The sequence below is a fragment of the Neoarius graeffei genome, chromosome 13 (genome assembly GCF_027579695.1).
Source record: "Neoarius graeffei isolate fNeoGra1 chromosome 13, fNeoGra1.pri, whole genome shotgun sequence".
Lineage (NCBI taxonomy): Eukaryota > Metazoa > Chordata > Actinopteri > Siluriformes > Ariidae > Neoarius > Neoarius graeffei.
The window spans coordinates 47,873,855-47,896,088 of NC_083581.1; the positions used below are offsets into that span (position 1 = coordinate 47,873,855).

Here is a 22,234-nt window from a genome sequence, read left to right on the forward strand (position 1 = left end):
GTACGTCGCTCTGGATAACAGCGTCTGCTAAACGCCATGTAATGTAATGTTGCCTTGAACACAACAGGCCCCTCCCTTTAGAGGTTTTTTTTTGTGTGCGTGTTCCTCCATATCATCTAAGATTAATAATAAATGTTAAACAAAATGTTTTTAAATACAAAGTAATTCTCATAACCATTGATGTAACGACTTTTTTTTGTAAGACAACATTTATTTAACATTTATGGAAGGAGTCTCCATCTCGGTCAGTGCTCTTGGTCACGCTTTACTTTATGGCTCAGCCTTTGGCTGAAGCCTAAAGAGGTGCCTGTTTAATGGAGTTTGGCGTACCAGCCTCAGCTAGTGATTCCACAGTTGCGGTGTAGCGCCACTGCATACTGACTATGTAAGTGCCATGTTACAGAAACTCAGTTTGCAATGTAATCCTCCATGGCTGAGCAGTCTAGAGCGCTTTCCAGGAAAGGAACAGATTTTGCAACATCAGTTTGAATCCTGGTGTCAACATATTTCTGAGTGGGCTATTTTTTCCCCCCACTTATTTACCATAGCGTCTATCTCCCAATCAGACAAAGGCTAAGCTCAGACCTGCGCAGGTCTCTAGTTCTCCGTTTTCATGGCTGTGCCTGTCTGTGTAATTATAAACCATTAAAACGTACAATGTATTGTCCATTAATAAACTCACTCTCTCCCAGGCAATGACCAAGTTTCCCTGAAGAACTTGGAAAGCTGCTATCTAGGCTCTTGGCAGATTTTGATTATGCATTACTCACCAGAGACTTTAATGTTAACTTCAACAAATTTTTATATCTTGCCATCAGTGATTTTATACGGCTACTGAGCTCCTTCAATCTTACACAGCATGTAATAGGCTGAATACACAAATGTGGTCACATATTAGATCTAGATATATCAGGTGGTTTAGATATTCAGGGATGAGAATGAAAAATATTTAAAAAGTCTGAAAAAACCAGGGCGGGGCCCATGACCCAGGGGGGCGGGGCCCATAGCCCAAGGGGGCGGGGCCCATGGCCCGGGGGGCGGGGCCCATGGCCCGGGGGGCGGGGCCCAGGGGCTAATGATTTTTGGCTATTTTTTATTTATTTTTATTTTTTTTACCCCAAAACCATTAATTTTATCAGCAAAAAGTTGCAATGTATTTGGAAATAAATTCCCCTTCTTGGTGGACTCCCAGGTGAAAATGATTAATATGGTACAAGAGACTTGTTTTTAATCAATTCACATTTGATGATTTCAAAAAATCAATGCACCTTTTAATATAAACGAGCTCTACAGTATTATATTTCTGCATTTTTGCTATTCATGTCTTTGAATACTCTAATCCTTTACAATGAAGTGCAAACCAGAAAAAAGTTCTGTCATATAATTCTCTGAAGCTTTCTTCTGATGTTATGGTAGCTCTTGCATATTAAGCAGGCAACATTCAACATCACTCATCACTTCCCTTTCAACTGTTGTGTGTACTAACTAGGTTTTATCTGGACAGGATGTTGTGTAATGTAATACATATACCATACGGTCAATTTAAAGATCAAGATGGTGATTTTGAGTTAAAGAACAGGCATGTACAATGGGCATTACAAATTGGAAAAATTTTTTTTAAATCAAAAACTATAAATTCATCTCGGCCTAAAAAAATGTGGGCAGACGCTCCCGCGCGGCACATCCCAGCAATTCTCCCTATGAAATGAGCAATAAGTAGGAGAGTTATACACGGTATCATACCTAAAATTTTATCAGAAATATAGATATGATACTATGATTCTCCCCAACATGCTACATTAGACAAGCTAACCTCATTTATAAAAAGATACACACTTATATATGACGTGTATTTGATATATATGATGTATATTCATACATTGTTACTTTACGGAAATCTTCAATAAGTTTGGTCTTTTCATGACAGCCTGTTGTAGACCTATAATGCACATGAACTGACACTCCTCACCTCAACATGTCCTTTACAATCATTTAAGCCACCATGGGCAATGCTGAAATCACTGCTGCAAACAGTACATCGCGCGAAACTGTCATTATTTTCTACCCTTATTAGACAGGGAGGAGATTCTTTTGTGTAATCTGAGCTGAAGTGGGTTTTGTACTTTCGTTTTTTGGGGCGCGCGCTCTCTCTCTGCTATGCCGGTCGGTCCTCGAGAAAAGGGATAAAAGCCCGCCCACACAAAGCTGATTGGCTTATTTTGCTGAGTAACCCAATCAGGATGCTCTTTGTCTGGCATGCGCTACATGAACAGGCACACAGGCAGTGTTGCCACATTGGGTGGTTTTAAGTGCATTTTGGCGGGTTTTGAACATATTTTGGGATGGAAAACGTCAGCAATATCTGGCAACACTGCACACAGTCTCCCTCGCGCGCGCACATTCTAAGATGCGTGATGCAGACCTTAATGTTGCGCGCGCACGCTCTTGCTCGCTTCTATCAATATGCAGGAGACTCCCGGAAGTTCTGGGAGACTTGGGATGTCTGCGTTATAAGGTGACCACAGATCGTTAATCATACCCCCCCCGAAAATTTCTCAACGGATTTACATCAATCTCAAAAACGATCATTTTGGTCTGAAAAAGTCGGAAATCCGCCGATCGGCGGAAAATTCTCATCCCTGGATATTGGGGTGTCAAACATCTTGGAATTTCCAATCACTACGGTCTCTTCTTTGGGATGCCTTTGTACAAAAGCAATAATAAAACAACACAATTGTTACCAAAAACAATTTTACTGATGATTCTTTTGCAATTTTTCCCTGATATTCCTTCTTAAGGCCAATTTATGCTGACAACCCAGTCCTCGCAGATAGCGTCGCAGATAGCGTCTGCGTAGCCCCCCCACCTTCGCAGACGCTCTGCGCGCACCTCCCAAAAATTGTGACCACCGTAGAAGCCTCGCAGACAAGAGGGCTCTGATTGGTCCACTCTACATCCGCTGTACACGCACTTCCGCTTCCCTACTTTCCCGGTTTGGTTTGTTTTCACGACCGCCATTTTTAAAAACACGAGCAAAGATGGAGCAGCACGAAGAGCGGTTGATCGAGGAAGTACGTACATCTATACGACTCCAGTTCTAGTCATTATAAGTAACCGGAGGATAATCACTCCACTAACCACACCCACCAACTACTCCTAGCGATTTCGCGACTTCGCGCCCCCTTGCGTTGTGGCGGTGAATAACATCGCGCACGCCTGTTACTCCCCGCTCAACGATAAATTACAACTGTCTGCGAAAAGCTGTCTGCGAAAGCCTTGTCGCAAGAGCATGCAGAGGCCCTTAGACCTGTAAAGGCTTCTGATCAGGGTTGTGTCTCCTTGCTTGCGTTGATTGACTTTAACACGGCTTTTGACACCACTGATTGTACTATTCTCACTGACAGACTAGAAAATGCTGTTGAGTTAAGGGAACAGCCCTCTCCTGGCTCAGGTCTTATTTGACTGATCATTATCAGTTTGTTAATATAAATGTAGACTTCTCTACACATACTAAAGTAAAGTCTGATGTTCCGCAAGGTTCTGTCTTAGGCCCACTGCTTTTTTCTTATATGCTACCCTCTGGGTAAAATTCCTAAACATGGTATTAAGCTTCCACGGTTTGCTGATGAGACACAGTTGTACATTTCAGTAAAGTCAAATAATGCACACCAGAATAATAAAATTGAGGAATGTGTAAAGGACATTGGATTCTTATTAACGTCCTTCTACTTAATTCAACAGTACTTGTATTAGGACCACATGCAGCTCAGAGTAAGCTTTCTGATTACACAGCAACGCTGGATGGCCTTTCTGTTTCATGTGCAGTAGAAAAAAAGACTTTTGGGTGATAACGGACTACAGTCTTTCAATTGAAGCTCATGTACAGTAAATATTACTAGGATAGCCTTCTTTCATCTCAGAAGTGTTGCTAAGAAATATGAGGTCACTATATGATGCAGAAAAACTAGTTCATGCCTTTGTTACCTCTAGGTTGGATTATTGTAATGCCTCACTGTCTGGATGTTCTAGTAGGTGCATAAACAAGCTCCAGTGAGTCCAGAATGCAGCAGCAAGAGTACATAGAACTAGAGGATACGACCACATCACCCCTGTTTTATCCACACTGCAATGGCTCCCAATTACATGACATTACAGGAATTTCGCAGACGCTCTTATCCAGAGCGACATACAAGTTCAAGAAATTTTACCTAATCTGCATGTCTCTGAAGTGGGCGGAAACTAATGCAGACACGGGGAGAACATGCAAACTCCACATAGAATGGCCCCTATTGGCCATGAGGTTCGAACTCGGAACCTTCTTCCTGTGAGGCGACAGTGCTAACCACTGCAACACCGTGCTGCCCAATGTGAAATTAAATTTCACAATTATGTCAAAATACTGCTACTGACCTATAAAGCACAGAATGGTCTCACACCACATTAACCAGGCAAACATCTGGTCTTTTATGACCTGCCATGCCTACCTTAGATCAAAAGGTGCAGGTTATTTGTTGGTACCTCAAACAGTGAAGGTTAGAGCAAGGGTCAGAGCCTTCTCTTACAAAGCCCCACATTTATGGCTTCCAATTAGTGTTCAGGACTCAGACGCAATCTCAGTGTTTATGTCTAGGCTGAAAACATATTTTTAAATATGCCTTTTGTAAACAGCCCTTTATTACATCAAGGAACAGATCTAAAGGGTTGACAGACATGCTTGCTGTCAGAATAGTTTGCTGCTAATAATAAAACGGACACTTTATGGTGCTATGTATGCATATTTCACATGTAATGACCATAAAATTACTAGGACTGATCATTACAACACACTTCTATTGCACTGATATTGTGATCTTTTTATTTATTTTTTAATAATTACAAACTGACTAGAAGTGGTTGACTTTATTTTTTTTTTTTACTTTAAAATTGTAAAATGCTAATTTATTTGCAGGTTACTTTTTTTCTCCTTTCGATGTTAAACATGTATTTTTCTTATTAATAAAAAAAGTATTATTTTTAAATACAAAAAGAAACTAGGGGCAGCACGGTGGTGTAGTGGTTAGCGCTATTGCCTCACAGCAAGAAGGTCCGGGTTCGAGCCCCGTGGCCGGCGAGGGCCTTTCTGTGCGGAGTTTGCATGTTCTCCCCGTGTCCATGTGGGTTTCCTCCGGGTGCTCCGGTTTCCCCCACAGTCCAAAGACATGCAGGTTAGGTTAACTGGTGACTCTAAATTGACCGTAGGTGTGAGTGTGAGTGTGAATGGTTGTCTGTGTCTATGTGTCAGCCCTGTGATGACCTGGCGACTTGTCCAGGGTGTACCCCGCCTTTCGCCCGTAGTCAGCTGGGATAGGCTCCAGCTTGCCTGCGACCCTGTAGAACAGGATTTAAGCGGCTAGAGATAATGAGATGAGACAACACTACTGTGCTGTTGGCAGTAGCATACCTTTATATGATAATACATATAGTGTATTGTTCAAATGAGTTCAAGAATCATGATTTTTGGCACATCACCCACTCCAAAAACAGAGCTATTTTGGGTGCCTGAAAATGAAATGAAAGAAAAATATTAGTTGCTGACCTCACATCCCATCCTCAGTCTAAAACCTTGGTCCTCTCTGGAGATACCACCAATCACAGCCACTGTCCGAATGCCCAGTGGTTTGCCAAATTTGATGGTCTCTTCTTCAATCTGCTGGGCCAACTCACGTGTGGGGGCTAAAATCACTGCATATGGTCCCTGATCGGAATCCTCAAGCCTGAGAAAACACACACGCAAATGTTTGCACATTAGTATGATACCTTTGCACTGTTTATGTTATTATTGTTTGTGTAATTTCACTTCATATATTATTTGGCGAATTCAGGAATATTCCATATACAGTTAAGAGGAAACAGAAAGTACACCTTCATACATTTTTATGTATCAGGGAATAAATAGGTGATGGTGAGCGCCACATCTTTCTGTTCCCAAAAAGCAACCACATGAGACAATATAAGCACACCCTTCCTACTTCCAGAATTATCAAGAGAGTAATTAGCAGACACATGTAACTACTGAAAAGCACAAGATCAGTTACATCATCAAGAAATGTAAATAACATTATAAAAGTAGAATATTTTGTATTTTGGTGTTCTAGAGCACTCAGGTGTGTCTGCATTATGCCAAGAAGAAAGGACATCAGCCATGACCTCATAGAAGCAACCGTTGTTGCTTATTAATCTGGGAAAGGTTATAAGGCCATCTCCAAACAAATTTAAATTCGCCATTCTACAGTCAGAAGGACCGTTTACAAACGGAGAGCCTTCAAGACAGTTGCTAATTTTGCCAGGAGTGGGTGTCCTAGCAAATTCTGTCCATGGTCAGACTATTTAATACTCAGACATATAAAAAGGGGGAAAAAAAGGAAAAGGGAAAAAAAAACAAGGGCTACATTATGTGACCTACAGGCCTCTGTAAGCACATTAAATGTTTATGTTCATGACAGCACATTCAGAAAAAGACTGAACAAGTACAGTGGTGCTTGAAAGTTTGTGAACCCTTTAGAATTTTCTACATTTCTGCATAAATATGACCTAAAACATCATCAGATTTTCATACAAGTTCTAAAAGTAGATAAAGAGAACCCAGTTAAACAAATGAGAAAAAAATATTATACTTGGTCATTTATTTATTGAGGAAAATGATCCAATATTCCATATCTGTGAGTGGCAAAAGTATGTGAACCTCTAGGATTAGCAGTTAATTTGAAGGTGAAATTAGAGTCAGGTGTTTTCAATCAATGGGATGACAATCAGGTGTGAGTGGGCACCCTGTTTTATTTAAAGATCAGGGATCTATCAAAGTCTGATCTTCACAACACATGTTTGTGGAAGTGTATCATGGCACGAACAAAAGAGATTTCTGAGGACCTCAGAAAAAGCGTTGTTGATGCTCATCAGGCTGGAAAAGGTTACAAAACCATCTCTAAAGAGTTTGGACTCCACCAATCCACAGTCAGACAGGTTGTGTACAAATGGAGGAAATTCAAGACCATTGTTACCCTCCCCAGGAGTGGTCGACCAACAAAGATCACTCCAAGAGCAAGGCGTGTAATAGTCGGCGAGGTCACAAAGGACCCCAGGGTGACTAGAGGAACCGAAGGCCTCTCTCACATTGGCTAATGTTAATGTTCATGAGTCCACCATCAGGAGAACACTGAACAACAGTGGTGTGCATGGCAGGGTTGCAAGGAGAAAACCACTGCTCTCCAAAAAGGACATTGCTGCTCATCTGCAGTTTGCTAAAGATCATGTGGACAAGCCAGAAGGCTATTGGAAAAATGTTTTGTGGACGGATGAGTCCAAAATAGAACTTTTTGGTTTAAATGAGAAGCGTTATGTTTGGAGAAAGGAAAACACTGCATTCCAGCATAAGAACCTTATCCCATCTGTGAAACATGATGGTGGTGCCAGTATCATGGTTTGGGCCTGTTTTGCTGCATCTGGGCCAGGACGGCTTGCTATCATTGATGGAACAATGAATTCTGAATTATACCAGCAAATTCTAAAGGAAAATGTCAGGACATCTGTCCATGAACTGAATCTCAAGAGAAGGTGGGTCATGCAGCAAGACAACGACCCTAAGCACACAAGTCGTTCTACCAAAGAATGGTTAAAGAAGAATAAAGTTAATGTTTTGGAATGGCCAAGTCAAAGCCCTGACCTTAATCCAATCGAAATGTTGTGGAAGGACCTGAAGTGAGCAGTTCATGTGAGGAAACCCACCAACATCCCAGAGTTGAAGCTGTTCTGTACGGAGGAATGGGCTAAAATTCCTCCAAGCCGGTGTGCAGGACTGATCAACAGTTACCGGAAACGTTTAGTTGCAGTTATTGCTGCACAAGGGGGTCACACCAGATACTGAAAGCAAAGGTTCACATACTTTTGCCCCTCACAGATATGTAATATTAGATCATTTTCCTCAATAAATAAATGACCAAGTATAATATTTTTGTCTCATTTGTTTAACTGGGTTCTCTTAATCTACTTTTAGGACTTGTGTGAAAATCTGATGATGTTTTAGGTCATATTTATGCAGAAATGTAGAAAATTCTAAAGGGTTCACAAACTTTCAAGCACCACTGTATGGCTTTCATGGAAGGGTGGCTAGGTAAAACCCCTTCTCTCCATAAAGAACATGGCAGCATGACTTGGGTTTGCAAAATTGCATCTCAACAAGTTCTGGAACAATATATTTTGAACTGGTCAGACCAAGGTAGGAGATGTTTGGTTGTCAAGTACAGTACCATGTTTGGTGAAACCCAAGCACATGATCCCAAGCACACCAGCAAATTGACATCTGAATGGCTAAAGAAGAAACATCAAGGGGTTGGAATGGCCAAGTCCAGATCTCAACCCCATGAAGATACTGTGGCGAGAGCTTATGAAAGCTGTGCATAAACAAATGCTCTCAAATATCAATGAAATGAAGCAATGTTGTATAAAAAAGTGGGCCAGAATTTCTTCAAAATGATGTAAGACGATTAGCCTCCTAGAGAAAATGTTTACTTATTGTTAATGTTTAGTTAGTTAAATGTGGTTGTACATGTTACTGAATTATAGGGTGTACTTATTCCCCCCACCTGGTTTCTGAATATTGGTCTACTTTTTGGGAAAAATGACTACATATTGAAATTTGTTGGTTTTTTTGTCACCTGAGGTTGGTTGTTTATACAAGTTGGTGAGGACCACATAATTGTTATTTCTGCCCTGATAAATAAAAGCTTAGAACTGAAGCAGGGTATAACACAACCCCCCCCAAAAAAAAAAAAAAAAAAAAAAAACGCGCACACACACACAAAAAAAATAACCACATGCCAGGTCCATAAGTATTTGGACACTGTCAGTTTTCGTGAGTTTGCCTCTGTACAACACTTGATTTGAAATGAAGCAATCAAGATGTGATTTAAGTGTAGAGCTTCAGTTTTGATTCAAGGGGTTTAATAAAAATACTGCATTAACCATTTTATTGGAATTAAATGGAACAGTCATTTCTTACACAGTCCCTCAATTTTCACAGGCTCTAAAGTAATTGGACAAACTGACACTTATAAGCATCATTTTTAAGACTTGGATGCAAATTCTTTGCAATCAATGACTGCCTGACATCTGGAACCCATGAACATCACCAAATGCCGAGGTTCCTCCACTGAGATGCTTTACCAAGCCTTTACTGCAGACACCATTATTTGCTGCTTGTTTGTGGGTCTTTCTGCCTTCAGTTTTGTCTTCAGAATGTGAAAAACATGCTCAATTGGGTTGAGTGACTGCCATTTAAGAACATTCAGTTTCTTTGCGTTAAGAAGCTCTTGGGTTGCTTTCACTAGATTTTGGGTCACTTTACCGTCTGATGGTTTCTGCTATCTCTCTGGTTTGCTTTGTTTTTTCAGCCTAATGATGCCACCTTCATGTGCATCAACACCTCTTTGGACTGCATATTTAGATTAGAGATGGCGAAAACTAAAAAAAATATTGACCAACCACCGAGCCTCATTAGCCAGTTAAAGTCCGTTAACCTATGAGTTTAAACAGGGATGCAAACGGCGCGCCTTTTGGCGGATGCCGCCTTTTTCACGGCTGAATCGTGCAGATCCGATTTTTTTTTTAGGGGGGGCGTTGGAGTGTCTGAATAATTTCATCAGAGTAAATTCTGTATTAAAATTACTAAATAAGCAAATGCTGTTACAGTCCATGAAACATAGGAAGTATGAGAAGAAAACTGTTTTCTTCTCATACTTCCTATGTTTCATGGACTGTAACAGCATTTGCTTATTTAGTAATTTTAATACAGAATTTACTCTGATGAAATTATTCAGACACTCCAACGCCCCCCCTAAAAAAAAAAAAAAAATCAGATCTGCATGATTCAGCCGTGAAAAAGTCGGCATCTGCGCCTTTAGTTTGTGTGGAGAGATATGATCTGCAATAACATGCATTGTTGGCTACAGACCGAAACATACTTTCAGAATGCACTGGCCAAGGCAGGACTAAACTCGATGTGCCTTCTAATAATAATTTTAAAAAAAACAAAAAAAACAATAGTAATTTGTAAGCTAAAAAGCCTGTGTCTACACTTTTTTCTTTCGCCGAGTGGCAGCTGTGTTCAACTGGGGCGGGAGGGTGGGAAATGACTGAATGGGTGTTTCTGATTTGTCAGCTGTCTTCAACTGGGGCGGGAGGGCGGGACATGACTGAATGGGTATTTCTGATTTGTCAGCTGTCTTCAACTGGGGCGGGACATGACTGAATGGGTGTTTCTGATTTGTCAGCTGTTGTCCTTACACCGCATGGCATGCCCCAAGCGTTTACAACACAGAATTCCAGGTTCTCCGCTCCAAAATCGGCAGCTTCAAAACGATTGATTTTTTTTTAACCGACAACCAAAAAAAAAATTAACCGGTTGACGTTGATTCGGTCAACCACCGGTCAAAGGGTCATCGGTTAACATCCCTAATTTAGATCCCAGTAACAGCTGCCAAATACAAGGTCAACACTTGGAATCAACTCCAGAACTTTTATCTCCTTAAAGGTGGACTGCCTTTCAGATTTTTCAAGTTTAGGTCATAAAAAGAATTTTCCCTGACACCCAATTATTTTTGTTTAGTGGACCGAAAGCTACTGAATTCAAATCACAGACTTCCAATTTTATTATTTTTTCTTTTACATAGAACAATTAATGAAGTTAAGGCCACATGGCCCTAAATTCGCTGCCATTTTTTCCTGCTTCACCATTCAAGATACTACGTCATGTATCACACGTGGTGGGCTTTCCCTGTTCGCACAAGGCATTGTGGGATACAAATTTGAAACAGGAGAGAAAAATGGAGGACGTGAGTGTGCGAATGAAACATGAAAGACCGACTACAGCAACGGAAAGCGAGAAGAAAAAACGTTACGCTGCGAAGGAAAGGAAACGCAGGACCAAACTAATAAATATCGGTGGTCAGCGAGCATCTCGGTATGATCAGCTGTTCGTTTAGCGACAGAATGATGGAACTGTCAGTGCACGGTCAAGGTAAACCTGCGCATGTGCACACAGACTTCCTTTGTCTGCTTGACTGCGTGAAGCAGACGATTTCATGCACATTATTTGTTCGGGAATCACCTCAAATTAAATAACTTCCCAGCAACAGAATGGCCTGATATTTTGTGAGATATTACAGAAATAAACATATATCACAATGACCAAATTTCAGAGGGAACTAAATTTCACTGATGTTATGAACTCGCAAGGCCGTCTCGCTTTAATGTGCCAAAGAGATACTCGTTCGCTTCGCTCACTTGTGAAATACATCTTCACCACTCGAAGACCAACTTCATATCTTCACGCAATCGTCTCTCATATATAAAAACACACACATAGACACAACAAAACAGATTTTGCTGGCCCCATCTCACCTGTCAATCTTGGGGAGTGTGGTGATCCAGACCAATAGAGGAATGAGGAAGGCTGCAGTTTTACCACTACCGGTCTCAGCCACACCAATGATGTCACGGTTCTGTAAGCCAATAGGAATGGCTTGCCTCTGGATAGGTGTTGGATCCTAATGAAGAGACAAAATATAAGGGTAAATTTACAATTTGAAAATTCATAAAACTAATACCTATAACTAAAAAACAATTTCCAAAACTATTTTGTTCAAGACTCAATAAGCTATGGCAGAGCTGGTAGAACTGTAACACTCCTGTCTAAACGCATGCATCCAACTGTGATTTTGAAGTGCATCACTTCTCCATTTGTGTTCACACCTGTCTCTACACAAACTGTGAACACAGCATTTAATGTCGGCTGTTTCTGTTTGCAAGATAGTGAGAAATCATGATTATGATTTGTACTATAGCTATAACACCTCTTATAAATATACACAACCTTTCTTTAGAGGCACCTCAGACTGTTCAGAGGAGGAAAATGAGGCAGCATTGAGACAGAAAAGACACATTAATTCCTGCTCAGGAAATACGCTCAGTATAATATGGATTTATCACAAAAATACATGCATGTATTTATTATTTTGAAAACCCACCAGCAGCCTGATCTGGCACGTTTTAATTGTGTGACAGTAATGACGTAAATATCAGCGTGACGGACTAGTGTCCGAAAGCGTTTTTTTTTTTTTTATTTAACCAATGGTTCAAAGTTGAATGGAATAATCTCCATCACTGATGAAGCTGGAAAATCTCAAAATTAATCTAAATTGGAATGATCTGGCGATCTGGTCGTTGTGTAAACAGTTTTCAAAATGGCGGCGCTGATACTTTACATTTGAAGTCTTGCACAAGTCTCGTGAAGATCACGCGGATAAGCGACGCCTGCCATGGACCAAACGAACTACATTCAACATGGCTAAAAAACGAAAAGGCCGATAAGTGTAATATAATATGCCAATACGAGTCATGATATAAGGTTAATAAAACCGAAAACGTAATTGAATAACACGTTAAATAAGAAATAAAGCAAGTTTAAAAATGACTTCAGTTCCCCTTAAATGAACCAAAATATTATTTAAACTACGTTCATAACATCTCATCTCATCATCTCTAGCCGCTTTATCCTGTTCTACAGGGTCGCAGGCAAGCTGGAGCCTATCCCAGCTGACTACGGGCGAAAGGCGGGGTACACCCTAGACAAGTCGCCAGGTCATCACAGGGCTGACACATAGACACAGACAACCATTGACACTCACATTCACACCTACGGTCAATTTAGAGTCACCAGTTAACCTAACCTGCATGTCTTTGGACTGTGGGGGAAACCGGAGCACCCAGAGGAAACCCATGCGGACACAGGGAGAACATGCAAACTCTGCACAGAAAGGCCCTCGCCGGCCACGGGGCTCGAACCCGGACCTTCTTGCTGTGAGGCGACAGCACTAACCACTACACCACCGTGCCGCCCCCGTTCATAACATCTTTACACCCAATACCATTAAAGGAACAGTCCACCGTATTTCCATAATGAAATATGCTCTTATCTGAATTGAGACGAGCTGCTCCGTACCTCTCCGAGCTTTGCGCGACCTCCCAGTCAGTCAGACGCAGTCAGACGCGCTGTCACTCCTGTTAGCAATGTAGCTAGGCTCAGTATGGCCAACGGTATTTTTTGGGGCTGTAGTTAGATGCGACCAAACTCTTCCGTGTTTTTCCTGTTTACATAGGTTTATATGACCAGTGATATGAAACAAGTTCAGTTACACAAATTGAAACGTAGCGATTTTCTATGCTATGGAAAGTCCGCACTATAATGACAGGCGTACTAACACCTTCTGCGCGCTTCGGCAGCGCATTGATACGGAGCTCAGATATCAATGCGCTGTCGAAGCGCGCAGAAGGTGTTAGTACGCCTGTCATTATAGTGCGGACTTTCCATAGCATAGAAAATCGCTACGTTTCAATTTGTGTAACTGAACTTGTTTCATGTCACTGGTCATATAAACCTATGTAAACAGGAAAAACACGGAAGAGTTTGGTCGCATCTAACTACAGCCCCAAAAAATACCGTTGGCCATACTGAGCCTAGCTACATTGCTAACAGGAGTGACAGCGCGTCTGACTGACTGGGAGGTCGCGCAAAGCTCGGAGAGGTACGGAGCAGCTCGTCTCAATTCAGATAAGAGCATATTTCATTATGGAAATACGGTGGACTGTTCCTTTAAAGGCATAAGTCAAAAGAAAGTATGCAAGGTTCACTTTACAAGCTACACAAATGCTTTAACATATAAGAAGTCCACCTTGTAGCCGCACTTGTCAATGACTTCCAGAATGTGTGGGGGGAGCTCATATTCCTTCCAGTTGCGGATGGGATTAGGGATTTTGCCTCCTTTAGTAGTGATGCTGTAGTCCTCCCGGAAGATTCTCCAGTCCCTGTCTGTCATCTCATCCAGCTTCTTCTGAGACCAGTGCCTGTCATCCCAGCGTTGCTTGGCCTCCTTCTTACGCATCTTCTTCAGACGCTGCCTACACAGACACACAGCAGGCAAACTCTACTTTGGAAAGGCTCACACCAAAGTCAAGGTTTCATGTGGATATTAATTTTGTTTGCATTTGAATGACTGAGTGAGGCAGACAGAAAGACCCACTCTTCTTGCTCTTTTTCCTCCATGGTGCGTCTCTTTTCCATCAGATCTCCATAGAAACGAGACTGATCTCTCTTCTGCTGTTTGAGGTCAATGCCTGCAATAAATCCTCGGCCATATAACTGCACCTGATGCTTCTCTTTATACCTGAAGACACAGAAATGTACTGTAATCACAATAATAAAACAGATGGGCACTTCTAATGAAAATTAATCTAACATTTGTAAATCACTATCGATTTATAAATAGTGAGGTCACAAATTTCTACAAAATTTTTTGTATAAAACATCTTGTTTCACAAGGTTCAAGTCTTCTTGTTTCACTTAGACATGTTAATGAGGAGATTGTGTCCTCATGAAAGTGTTCGAATGAAACAATAGACTCGCGATTCAATCTGCGTAGTAGACGGTCACAAATACCTCCGTTACCACTGCATTCTTTCTTTGTATATGCCACTTTTATTTACCCACCACTGTGGCTGGCAGGTTGAGCAAATTCATCAGCATTCGGTGGGTGCTAATTTCCAACACTGATGCACGCGCACACACGATATTTGCCATCGTTCATGCCTGAGAGCAGCCCCACAACACTAGCAAAACTTGCCAGCTCTCAGAAAACTTGCAGTTACCCATTCTTACATTTGCAGTGCTGCAATGTGCGCTCATACCAATTTTTTTAGTTCTGCATGGGTATGATGTAATCCAACGTGCTAATGTCAGATAGTTGACTGATGGCAGATGAAAGTTCTCTGATGCCACAGAAAATCACCTCAGACATATCGCATACATGTCTTGCCTTGCCCAAATTCAACGACGTGAAATTCACACTGGTTTGATCTTTTTTTTTTCGTTTCCGGTTGAGAGTACGTCGTGCGCATTCTGGCTGCCGCTTCTCACCAGAGCTTTTTTTATTTTATTTTTATTTTTCTATTTTCATTTTATTTATTTTTTCCTGTGTGTTTGTGTGGTTTGATGTTTGTTTGAGTGTTTTGTCCGCCGGTTGTGGTGTAGCTCCAGACCCAGTTTTGGGTGTCGGTTCCCTCCAGGCTTTGGTTCGCTGTGCCTGCGCTCCCAGCTGTGGACTGCAGTGAGCTTGTTGCTCATTTAACATTCGTGGTTGTCCAGCGCTCTGCGCTTTAGTGCTTGGCGTGATGTTCCGGGCGATGTTGCTTGGTGGCGTCGCGGCGGCTGTGCAGGCGGTTTGGGACACACCAGCGCTCTGTGTGGCGGAGCTTCTCTGCTCGCTGTGTGGATCCACGGCGTGGTGTTCGAGCGATGTTGCTGATGGCGTCATGGCGGCTGTGCTGGAGATGTGGGACTCGTTTTCATGCGCCTTTTGGTGGGACTGTGGCTGCTACACCACGGGAATTACATCCTGACCCCTACTTGGTGGACTTTTTATTTATTTATTTAATTATTATTATTATTTTTATTTTCTTTATTTTTTTTCCTTGTCTATAATTGTAAAGCGTCCTTGGGTTTCTTGAAAGGCGCTATATAAATCTAACTTATTATTATTATTATTATTTTGGCTTAATTTTATATTTTCAAAAAGAAAGTAGGGGCAATAGTCTGGAAACAGAAATAGTTTACCATACTCTATTTTCCTTTTTACATACTTATCCAGACCTGGAAATTACTAAAATCAAATTCCATATTTTTCCATACTGTGTAGGAACCCTGGCTTAACTAAATTTTGAAATCATTTTGTTAACAGCTCTACAGGACACCGTAGGTACAAACTGGTTAGATAATAATAATAATAATAATAATAATAATGTTAAATTTATATAGCGCCTTTCAAGAAACCCAAGGACGCTTTACAATAGTAGACAAAGAAAAAAAAAAAAATATAATAAGAAAAAAATAAATAAAAAATAAAAGGTAAAAAGTCCACCAAGTAGGGGTCAGGATGTAATTCCCGTGGTGTAGCAGCCACAGTCCCACCAAAAGGCGCACGAAAACAAGTCCCACATCTCCAGCACCGCCGCCGCGACGCCGTCAGCAACATCGCTCAGAACACCACGCCATGGATCCACAAAGCGAGCAGAGAAGCTCCGCCATGCAAAGCGCAGGTGTGTCCCAAACCGCCTGCACAGCTGCCGCGACACCACCAAGCAACATCGCTCGGAACATCACACCAAGCGTTAAAGCACAGAGGGCTGGACAACCATGATGTAAAATGAGCAACGAGCTCACTGCAGTCCACAGCTGGGAGCGCAGGCATCACCCACGGCGAACCAAGGCCTGGAGGGAACCGACGCCCAAAACTGGGTCCGGAGCTACACCACAACTGGTGGACAAAACACTCAAACAAACATCAAACTACACAAACACAGAAAAAAAAAAAGAAAAATAAATAAAATAAAACAAAAAAGCTCCGGTGAGAAGCGGCAGCCAGAACGCGCATGACATACTCTCAACCGGAAACAAACAAACAAACAAAAAAAAGATGGTCTTTTCAATACTCACAGTGGGTTATAATCAATTGACGTGTCCTCAGAAGCATCCCACTCGAACACAAACTTCCTATCATTGAGATGCCTTGTGCGACGCCTTTTCTTCATTCCACCTAGATAACGCTCCTGTGAAGCAAACAGGACCAATGCAATTAAAAAAAAAAAAAAAAAAAATCCACCACAGACCATTGTGTGCAAGTAGGCATGTAATGTGTCCCCCAATTCAAATTACAATACTGGGTTCACGATTCAATTTTCACATGATATTTAAAAAAAAATAAAAATACATGGAAATTGTTCCCAAAAAAAAAAAGAAAAAAAAAAAGAAACATTTATTTTCCTATCATCAACTTAAATATTCCTACTTTTGTTCCATTTTCTTAGTAACCAACAATAATTATTTATCCACATTTGTAAAGGCTGGAGTAAAATATCCCTTTCATTAAAAATGAAAAATGTGAATAACAAATAGGTCTTTTCTTAGTAAACATTTATGAAGATTTGTACTACTTCCATTTGCTTCGCTTCTCTTTTGTTTTAAGCAATCTGTAAAAAGAGAGCTCCGATTTCATGGTAAATCTAGTTGTAGTCAATCACACAACAGCCCCTTCACCTCTTGGATCTTTGCATGTGTGTGTTTTTGCACCATTAGAGCTGTGTTACTTCTGCCTATGGTGAAGTCACTTGTATTCCTTTTATTGTACATTATTGTGCCCTCTGCTTTTTCATGTTTATGCACAGAAAAACAAGCAGATCTCTTGGAAAATAAGCACTACAGTGAAATCTCTGTTGGAGTTTCACGTGATTGCCCTCTGGACATTTGCATAATATGTCAAACCTACTTCTGCAAACTAGCCCCAGGATTTCTGGCCCATCTTCACAACTATGGTGTCACACTAATCAGCAGAATGTGATTCTTATTCTTTTTTATATTTGTATATGCAAATACTTAATTTAATTTATCTAAAGGTTTTTCCTCTATTTCTATTCTCTGTTTATCCTGTAATGATGCTACTGGAATTTTAATTTCCCTGAGGGAACCCGCCCAAAGGGATCAATAAAGTTCTATCTAATCTAATCTAACCTAAGGGTGGGCAATCTAATATCATGGATGATCTTAATTTGGCTGATGATATGCTTTTCAGAGGAATTGTATGGATTAGACAGACAGACAGATAAAAGTGATGTCCAAATTTTCCTAATCCACATGAACAAAGGAAAAGCTTGATCGGTTTTAACACAATTGGGACAATGCTCACGGAATGCCCAACGCATCTTGCCTATCTACTTTATTTTCTGAACAGAAAACAGCATTGCGGACGAAGAGGACTTCGGGTCAGATTTACACAGCAGGGCAAATTAGAGCGAAGCGGAAAAAAAAAGGCTGATTAGAGTGGCCAACTCTGCAGGTGATCCAACAACAAACAAATTAATGAACAGAGACACAGTTCATTTTGACTGTTAATGACCAATGCAACCTGCCAAAAGCAGTGCAAATTTCCACTGAATTGGAATCAGGGAGGCGGCACGGTGGTGTAGTGGTTAGCGCTGTCGCCTCACAGCAAGAAGGTCCTGGGTTTGAGCCCCGTGGCCGGCGAGGGCCTTTCTGTGCGGAGTTTGCATGTTCTCCCCATGTCCGCGTGGGTTTCCTCCGGGTGCTCCGGTTTCCCCCACAGTCCAAAGACATGCAGGTTAGGTTAACTGGTGACTCTAAATTGACCGTAGGTGTGAATGTGAGTGTGAATGGTTGTCTGTGTCTATGTGTCAGCCCTGTGATGACCTGGCGACTTGTCCAGGGTGTACCCCGCCTTTCGCCCGTAGTCAGCTGGGATAGGCTCCAGCTTGCCTGCGACACTGTAGAGCAGGATAAAGCGGCTACAGATAATGAGATGAGATGGAATCAGGGACAGAATAACATGCCATGGAAATCGATACATTCTGATAATGTTGTTTTCTGGCATTTTAAAGAAATTAACAAAGAGAAGATTCTGTCCCTTCCATCACATACTCTTTTTTTTTTTTTTTTTGTGCGCCTTATTCCTAATCACACAGTGGGACTTTCGCAAGCAAATAATGTTTGAGCACCTGAGCACTCGCTGTGTCTCTCTCACTTGTCTCCCTCTTTTGTAATGCCAAAAGAGGGTTTGGGCATGCTGCAAACTGTTAATAGATCTGGTCCTTGGTACCAAATAATCTGTTTCTGTAACATGGAAACAGTTTAGTTTCTCCCGATCAAATTTTCAGCAATCAAATGTTATCTGCAAAGTTTACAGGGGAACTGTGGGGACGATTGGAGGTAATATCACAAACGCGTTCAACCACCTCAAAAGAAAACATCCCAAAGAACATGATGAAAGTTTATCTTTGAGGACGGCAAGAACACAGCAGGCAACCGTTCTGGGGTGGGTTTCCCAAAAACCTCTTAACGCTAAGAGCATCTTAACTAGGAGAGTGTTCATTGTGCTCCTCGCTCTACCATTTAACGATGATCTTTGTGCTACGATACTTTTGGGAAACCCACCCCTGACCATTTTACATTCTGACTACTGAATATGGCTTAAAAGGTTAGAGAAGCAGCTTTAGGACCAAAAGGTGGCAGGTTCGATACCCTGGACCAGTGGGAATGGCTGAAGTGACCTTGACCAAGGTGCCTAATCCCCAACTGCTCCCCAGGTGCAGCAGCACAGCTGCACTCGCATCTCCCAGATGGGTTAAATCTTCAGAGAAAGCATTTCACTGTGCTCTAATGTACGTGATGAATAAAGGCTGAAAATTCCCTCCAAATTAAAGCCTTTTCTTCTGATTAGCCCCACGAACAAGTGGTTCTCTTATGGCCACACAGAGTTCTCGTCGCATTGTGCGTGTAGAAATGCTCTTATCTTCAATAATAAACACAGCCGTGAGTTCTACTATCAATTTTTTTTATGATTTGACTTCATGCATTTAAGTGATCTCGGATTATGGTCAGTCAATATTTTTTCCGACCGTATATCTCCCACGAAGTTGATAGCTCACCACTATCCTTCCAGGTTTTAATAATGCGTTGGACAGTTCTTAACCCAGTTCCAGAATGCCAATAATTTGACCCTTCAGGAAACACAGTAACATCTTTTCAACGACCGAAAGATATGTCTTGTTTAAGAAATGAGAAGCTACTCACTGCATCAGTTAGGGTTAAAAGCACTGTCGTCAGCTGAAACAATCACTGCAGTAATTATCCAATCAAAGGCTCTTAAGTATTGCAAGTAGTGCTTATTTAAATCCAAATGGTGACTTTTTTTTTTGACCAGGCAGTGTATATGAAAATATCCTCACTTTGATGGCCTGGAGTTCTTTGCCCTTGTCCTTCTCCTCCCTTATCTTTAGTCGGCTCTCCTCATCTTCGTTTCCATTGCTCTCCCTTTCCATCCGCTCCCTGCGTTCACGCCGCTCCCTCTCCTGAGGATCCTCTGTACCATGCAAAAAAAAAAAAAAAAACCCACAACATATCACAAGGGTGACCACAGATACACCACTGAGAACTTGAATGTCACAACAGGCCTCATCAAAACATTTGGTATTAATGATAATCCCATAAATTTGTGGGGGGGCAAATATTATTATTACACATACACATTCAATGGAACAAACCTAGTGCCTATGTTTGTTTATAAATTGTCACAGTCACTTGCTAGTGTAGATGTTTTACGTGTAATACGTATCTTATGGCATTTTCAACTGACTGCGACGGCTTGCTGCAGGTGCTGCTGGCAAACAAAGAAATGCTTGTGCATGCGCAGCAGAAAACTCTCTCACTGAATATTCACATCAGCTCCGATGTGTGGTGTCATGTTGTCTTGACAACCGTGCAATATCGTAAACCATATTCAACGCTCATTCTCCACTGGGTACAGTGATATAATACACATACAATAAGTGATATGATAATATTGTATGCTATCGAACCACATGAATGAAACCTGCTAGAAGGGAATAGAATACATATGTTATTTACCAGCTGGGAGGTCCGTATCGTGAAATACCGTGACCGAGTTCTTGAAAGTACTGAGCGAGGCCCTCTGGGCCGAGGTCAGTATTAAAGGCCGAGGTCACGGTATTTCACCATACGGACCGACCTTAAGCTGGTAAATAATATATTTATTTTTTTCTTTACCAAATTCTAACAGAAAATGAGAGCGCCTGAAAGGGGAAACTGAGCCGAGCCAAGCCGAAGCGAGCCGCCATTTTGAATCCTCATTCACGGCTGTAATGCAAATTGCTTCCTCCTCGGTATACAAGTGCACTTCCATGGCAGGAAAAAAAAAACAAACTACATTTTGCCACCTATGTAGTCCCCTATTTATACAAAATTGAGTCATTCAGGATTCAGCCATGTTTTTGCTCAGCGTTAGCAAGTTACAGGTTTTTAGCTTTCTCCTGAAATGTTTTCATTTATTATTTCTTCCTCAGGGTAGTAAAACTCGCTTTCGCTGTGAACACTGTCGTTATCGCTATCCATGCTGTAAAATTAAGCGAGTCGCCAGAGGTCCGTAACCGGGGTCCGTACCGTAGGATATGGACCCGCTCGCCAGCCAATCAGAGCGCGGGATTTGATGGAAACCGAACCGCAAAAAAAAAAAAGGTTTTATTCCATCGAAAGAGTGTTGTCTATACATAATAATTCACGATATTTCACTCTGATGAGGTCACTCCCAGTGTTTTCCCGCTGACTAGACACGCGTTGTCAAAATTTAAATTCTTTTGGTTAACTTGCATTTTTTTTGTGGATGTGTTTATATAATATAAAGAATGTCACATGGTGGTGCGAAGATCTGAAGTTTATTTTCTCGTGTTGAAACATATTTTCACTCTTACACTTCACTCACTCATGAAGTATATTCACCAGTTGAAGATAAACTTAATATATTTGCACAACCATGTAATAGCCTCTATTTATGATATATATTTTAAAAACTTCAGTTCCAGTGATATATAAATGTAAAATGATAATATTTTCATATCGTATCACTCGTTTTCCCCAACAGAAAAGCAGTTTTTGTCTCCAGCCCTTACCCAGCATCTTCCTTCCAATTTCCTGAAAAACCCTCCTTTTTCTCCTTTCCTCATCAATCTGCCGCCGCCGTTCTTCTGTCTGCTGCTCCCTCCGTTTCAGAGCCTCTGCCTCTCGTTCAGCCTTAGACAGGAACTTTGGCTACACAAAACAGAACAGCAATTATCTGCTTCTTTAGGAGCAATGAATTATACACATGCACTGAACACATACTGAATGCTACCCTTACCCAATGTCATGATTTCTGACCAAAGGTTTGTGATCATGTTTTAGATTCGACTTTACTTAATTACGCGTATTTTGCATGATTTAAAAAAATTAAAGGTCCCATGGCATGAAATGTTCACTTTCTGAGGTTTTTTAACGTTAAAATGAGTTCCTCTGACCTTCTTAAGTCACCCCAGTGGCTAGAAATGTCATAATGTGTAAACCAAACTATGCCCACCCTTTGTCAACATTTGAGAATGGCGCGTCAAAATGGCGCGCTGATAGGCTCTTCCCTTTACTACGTCAGCAAGGGAGATGATCCCCACGCCCCCCCCTCTGGATTCCCACCCACTGTATGGATTGCCCGCCCAGCTCAAAAGTTGCCACCATAGATACGTCACTTCAATTTTG

General features: G+C 41.4%; 1 protein-coding gene across 1 annotated transcript in view; it reads right to left on the bottom strand.

The window, feature by feature from the left end:
* The window catches only part of ddx23 (DEAD (Asp-Glu-Ala-Asp) box polypeptide 23), a 41,293-nt gene that overhangs the window by 12,861 nt on the left and 6,198 nt on the right, over window positions 1-22,234 (bottom strand). The window contains exons 6-12 of the mRNA XM_060937901.1: window positions 21,619-21,757; window positions 19,882-20,015; window positions 16,580-16,692; window positions 14,112-14,255; window positions 13,764-13,989; window positions 11,434-11,579; window positions 5,576-5,753 (exon numbers count right to left, since the gene is read on the bottom strand). Of these exons, the coding sequence (XP_060793884.1) occupies window positions 5,576-5,753; window positions 11,434-11,579; window positions 13,764-13,989; window positions 14,112-14,255; window positions 16,580-16,692; window positions 19,882-20,015; window positions 21,619-21,757 (1,080 nt within the window). The remainder of the gene's footprint in view (window positions 1-5,575; window positions 5,754-11,433; window positions 11,580-13,763; window positions 13,990-14,111; window positions 14,256-16,579; window positions 16,693-19,881; window positions 20,016-21,618; window positions 21,758-22,234) is intronic.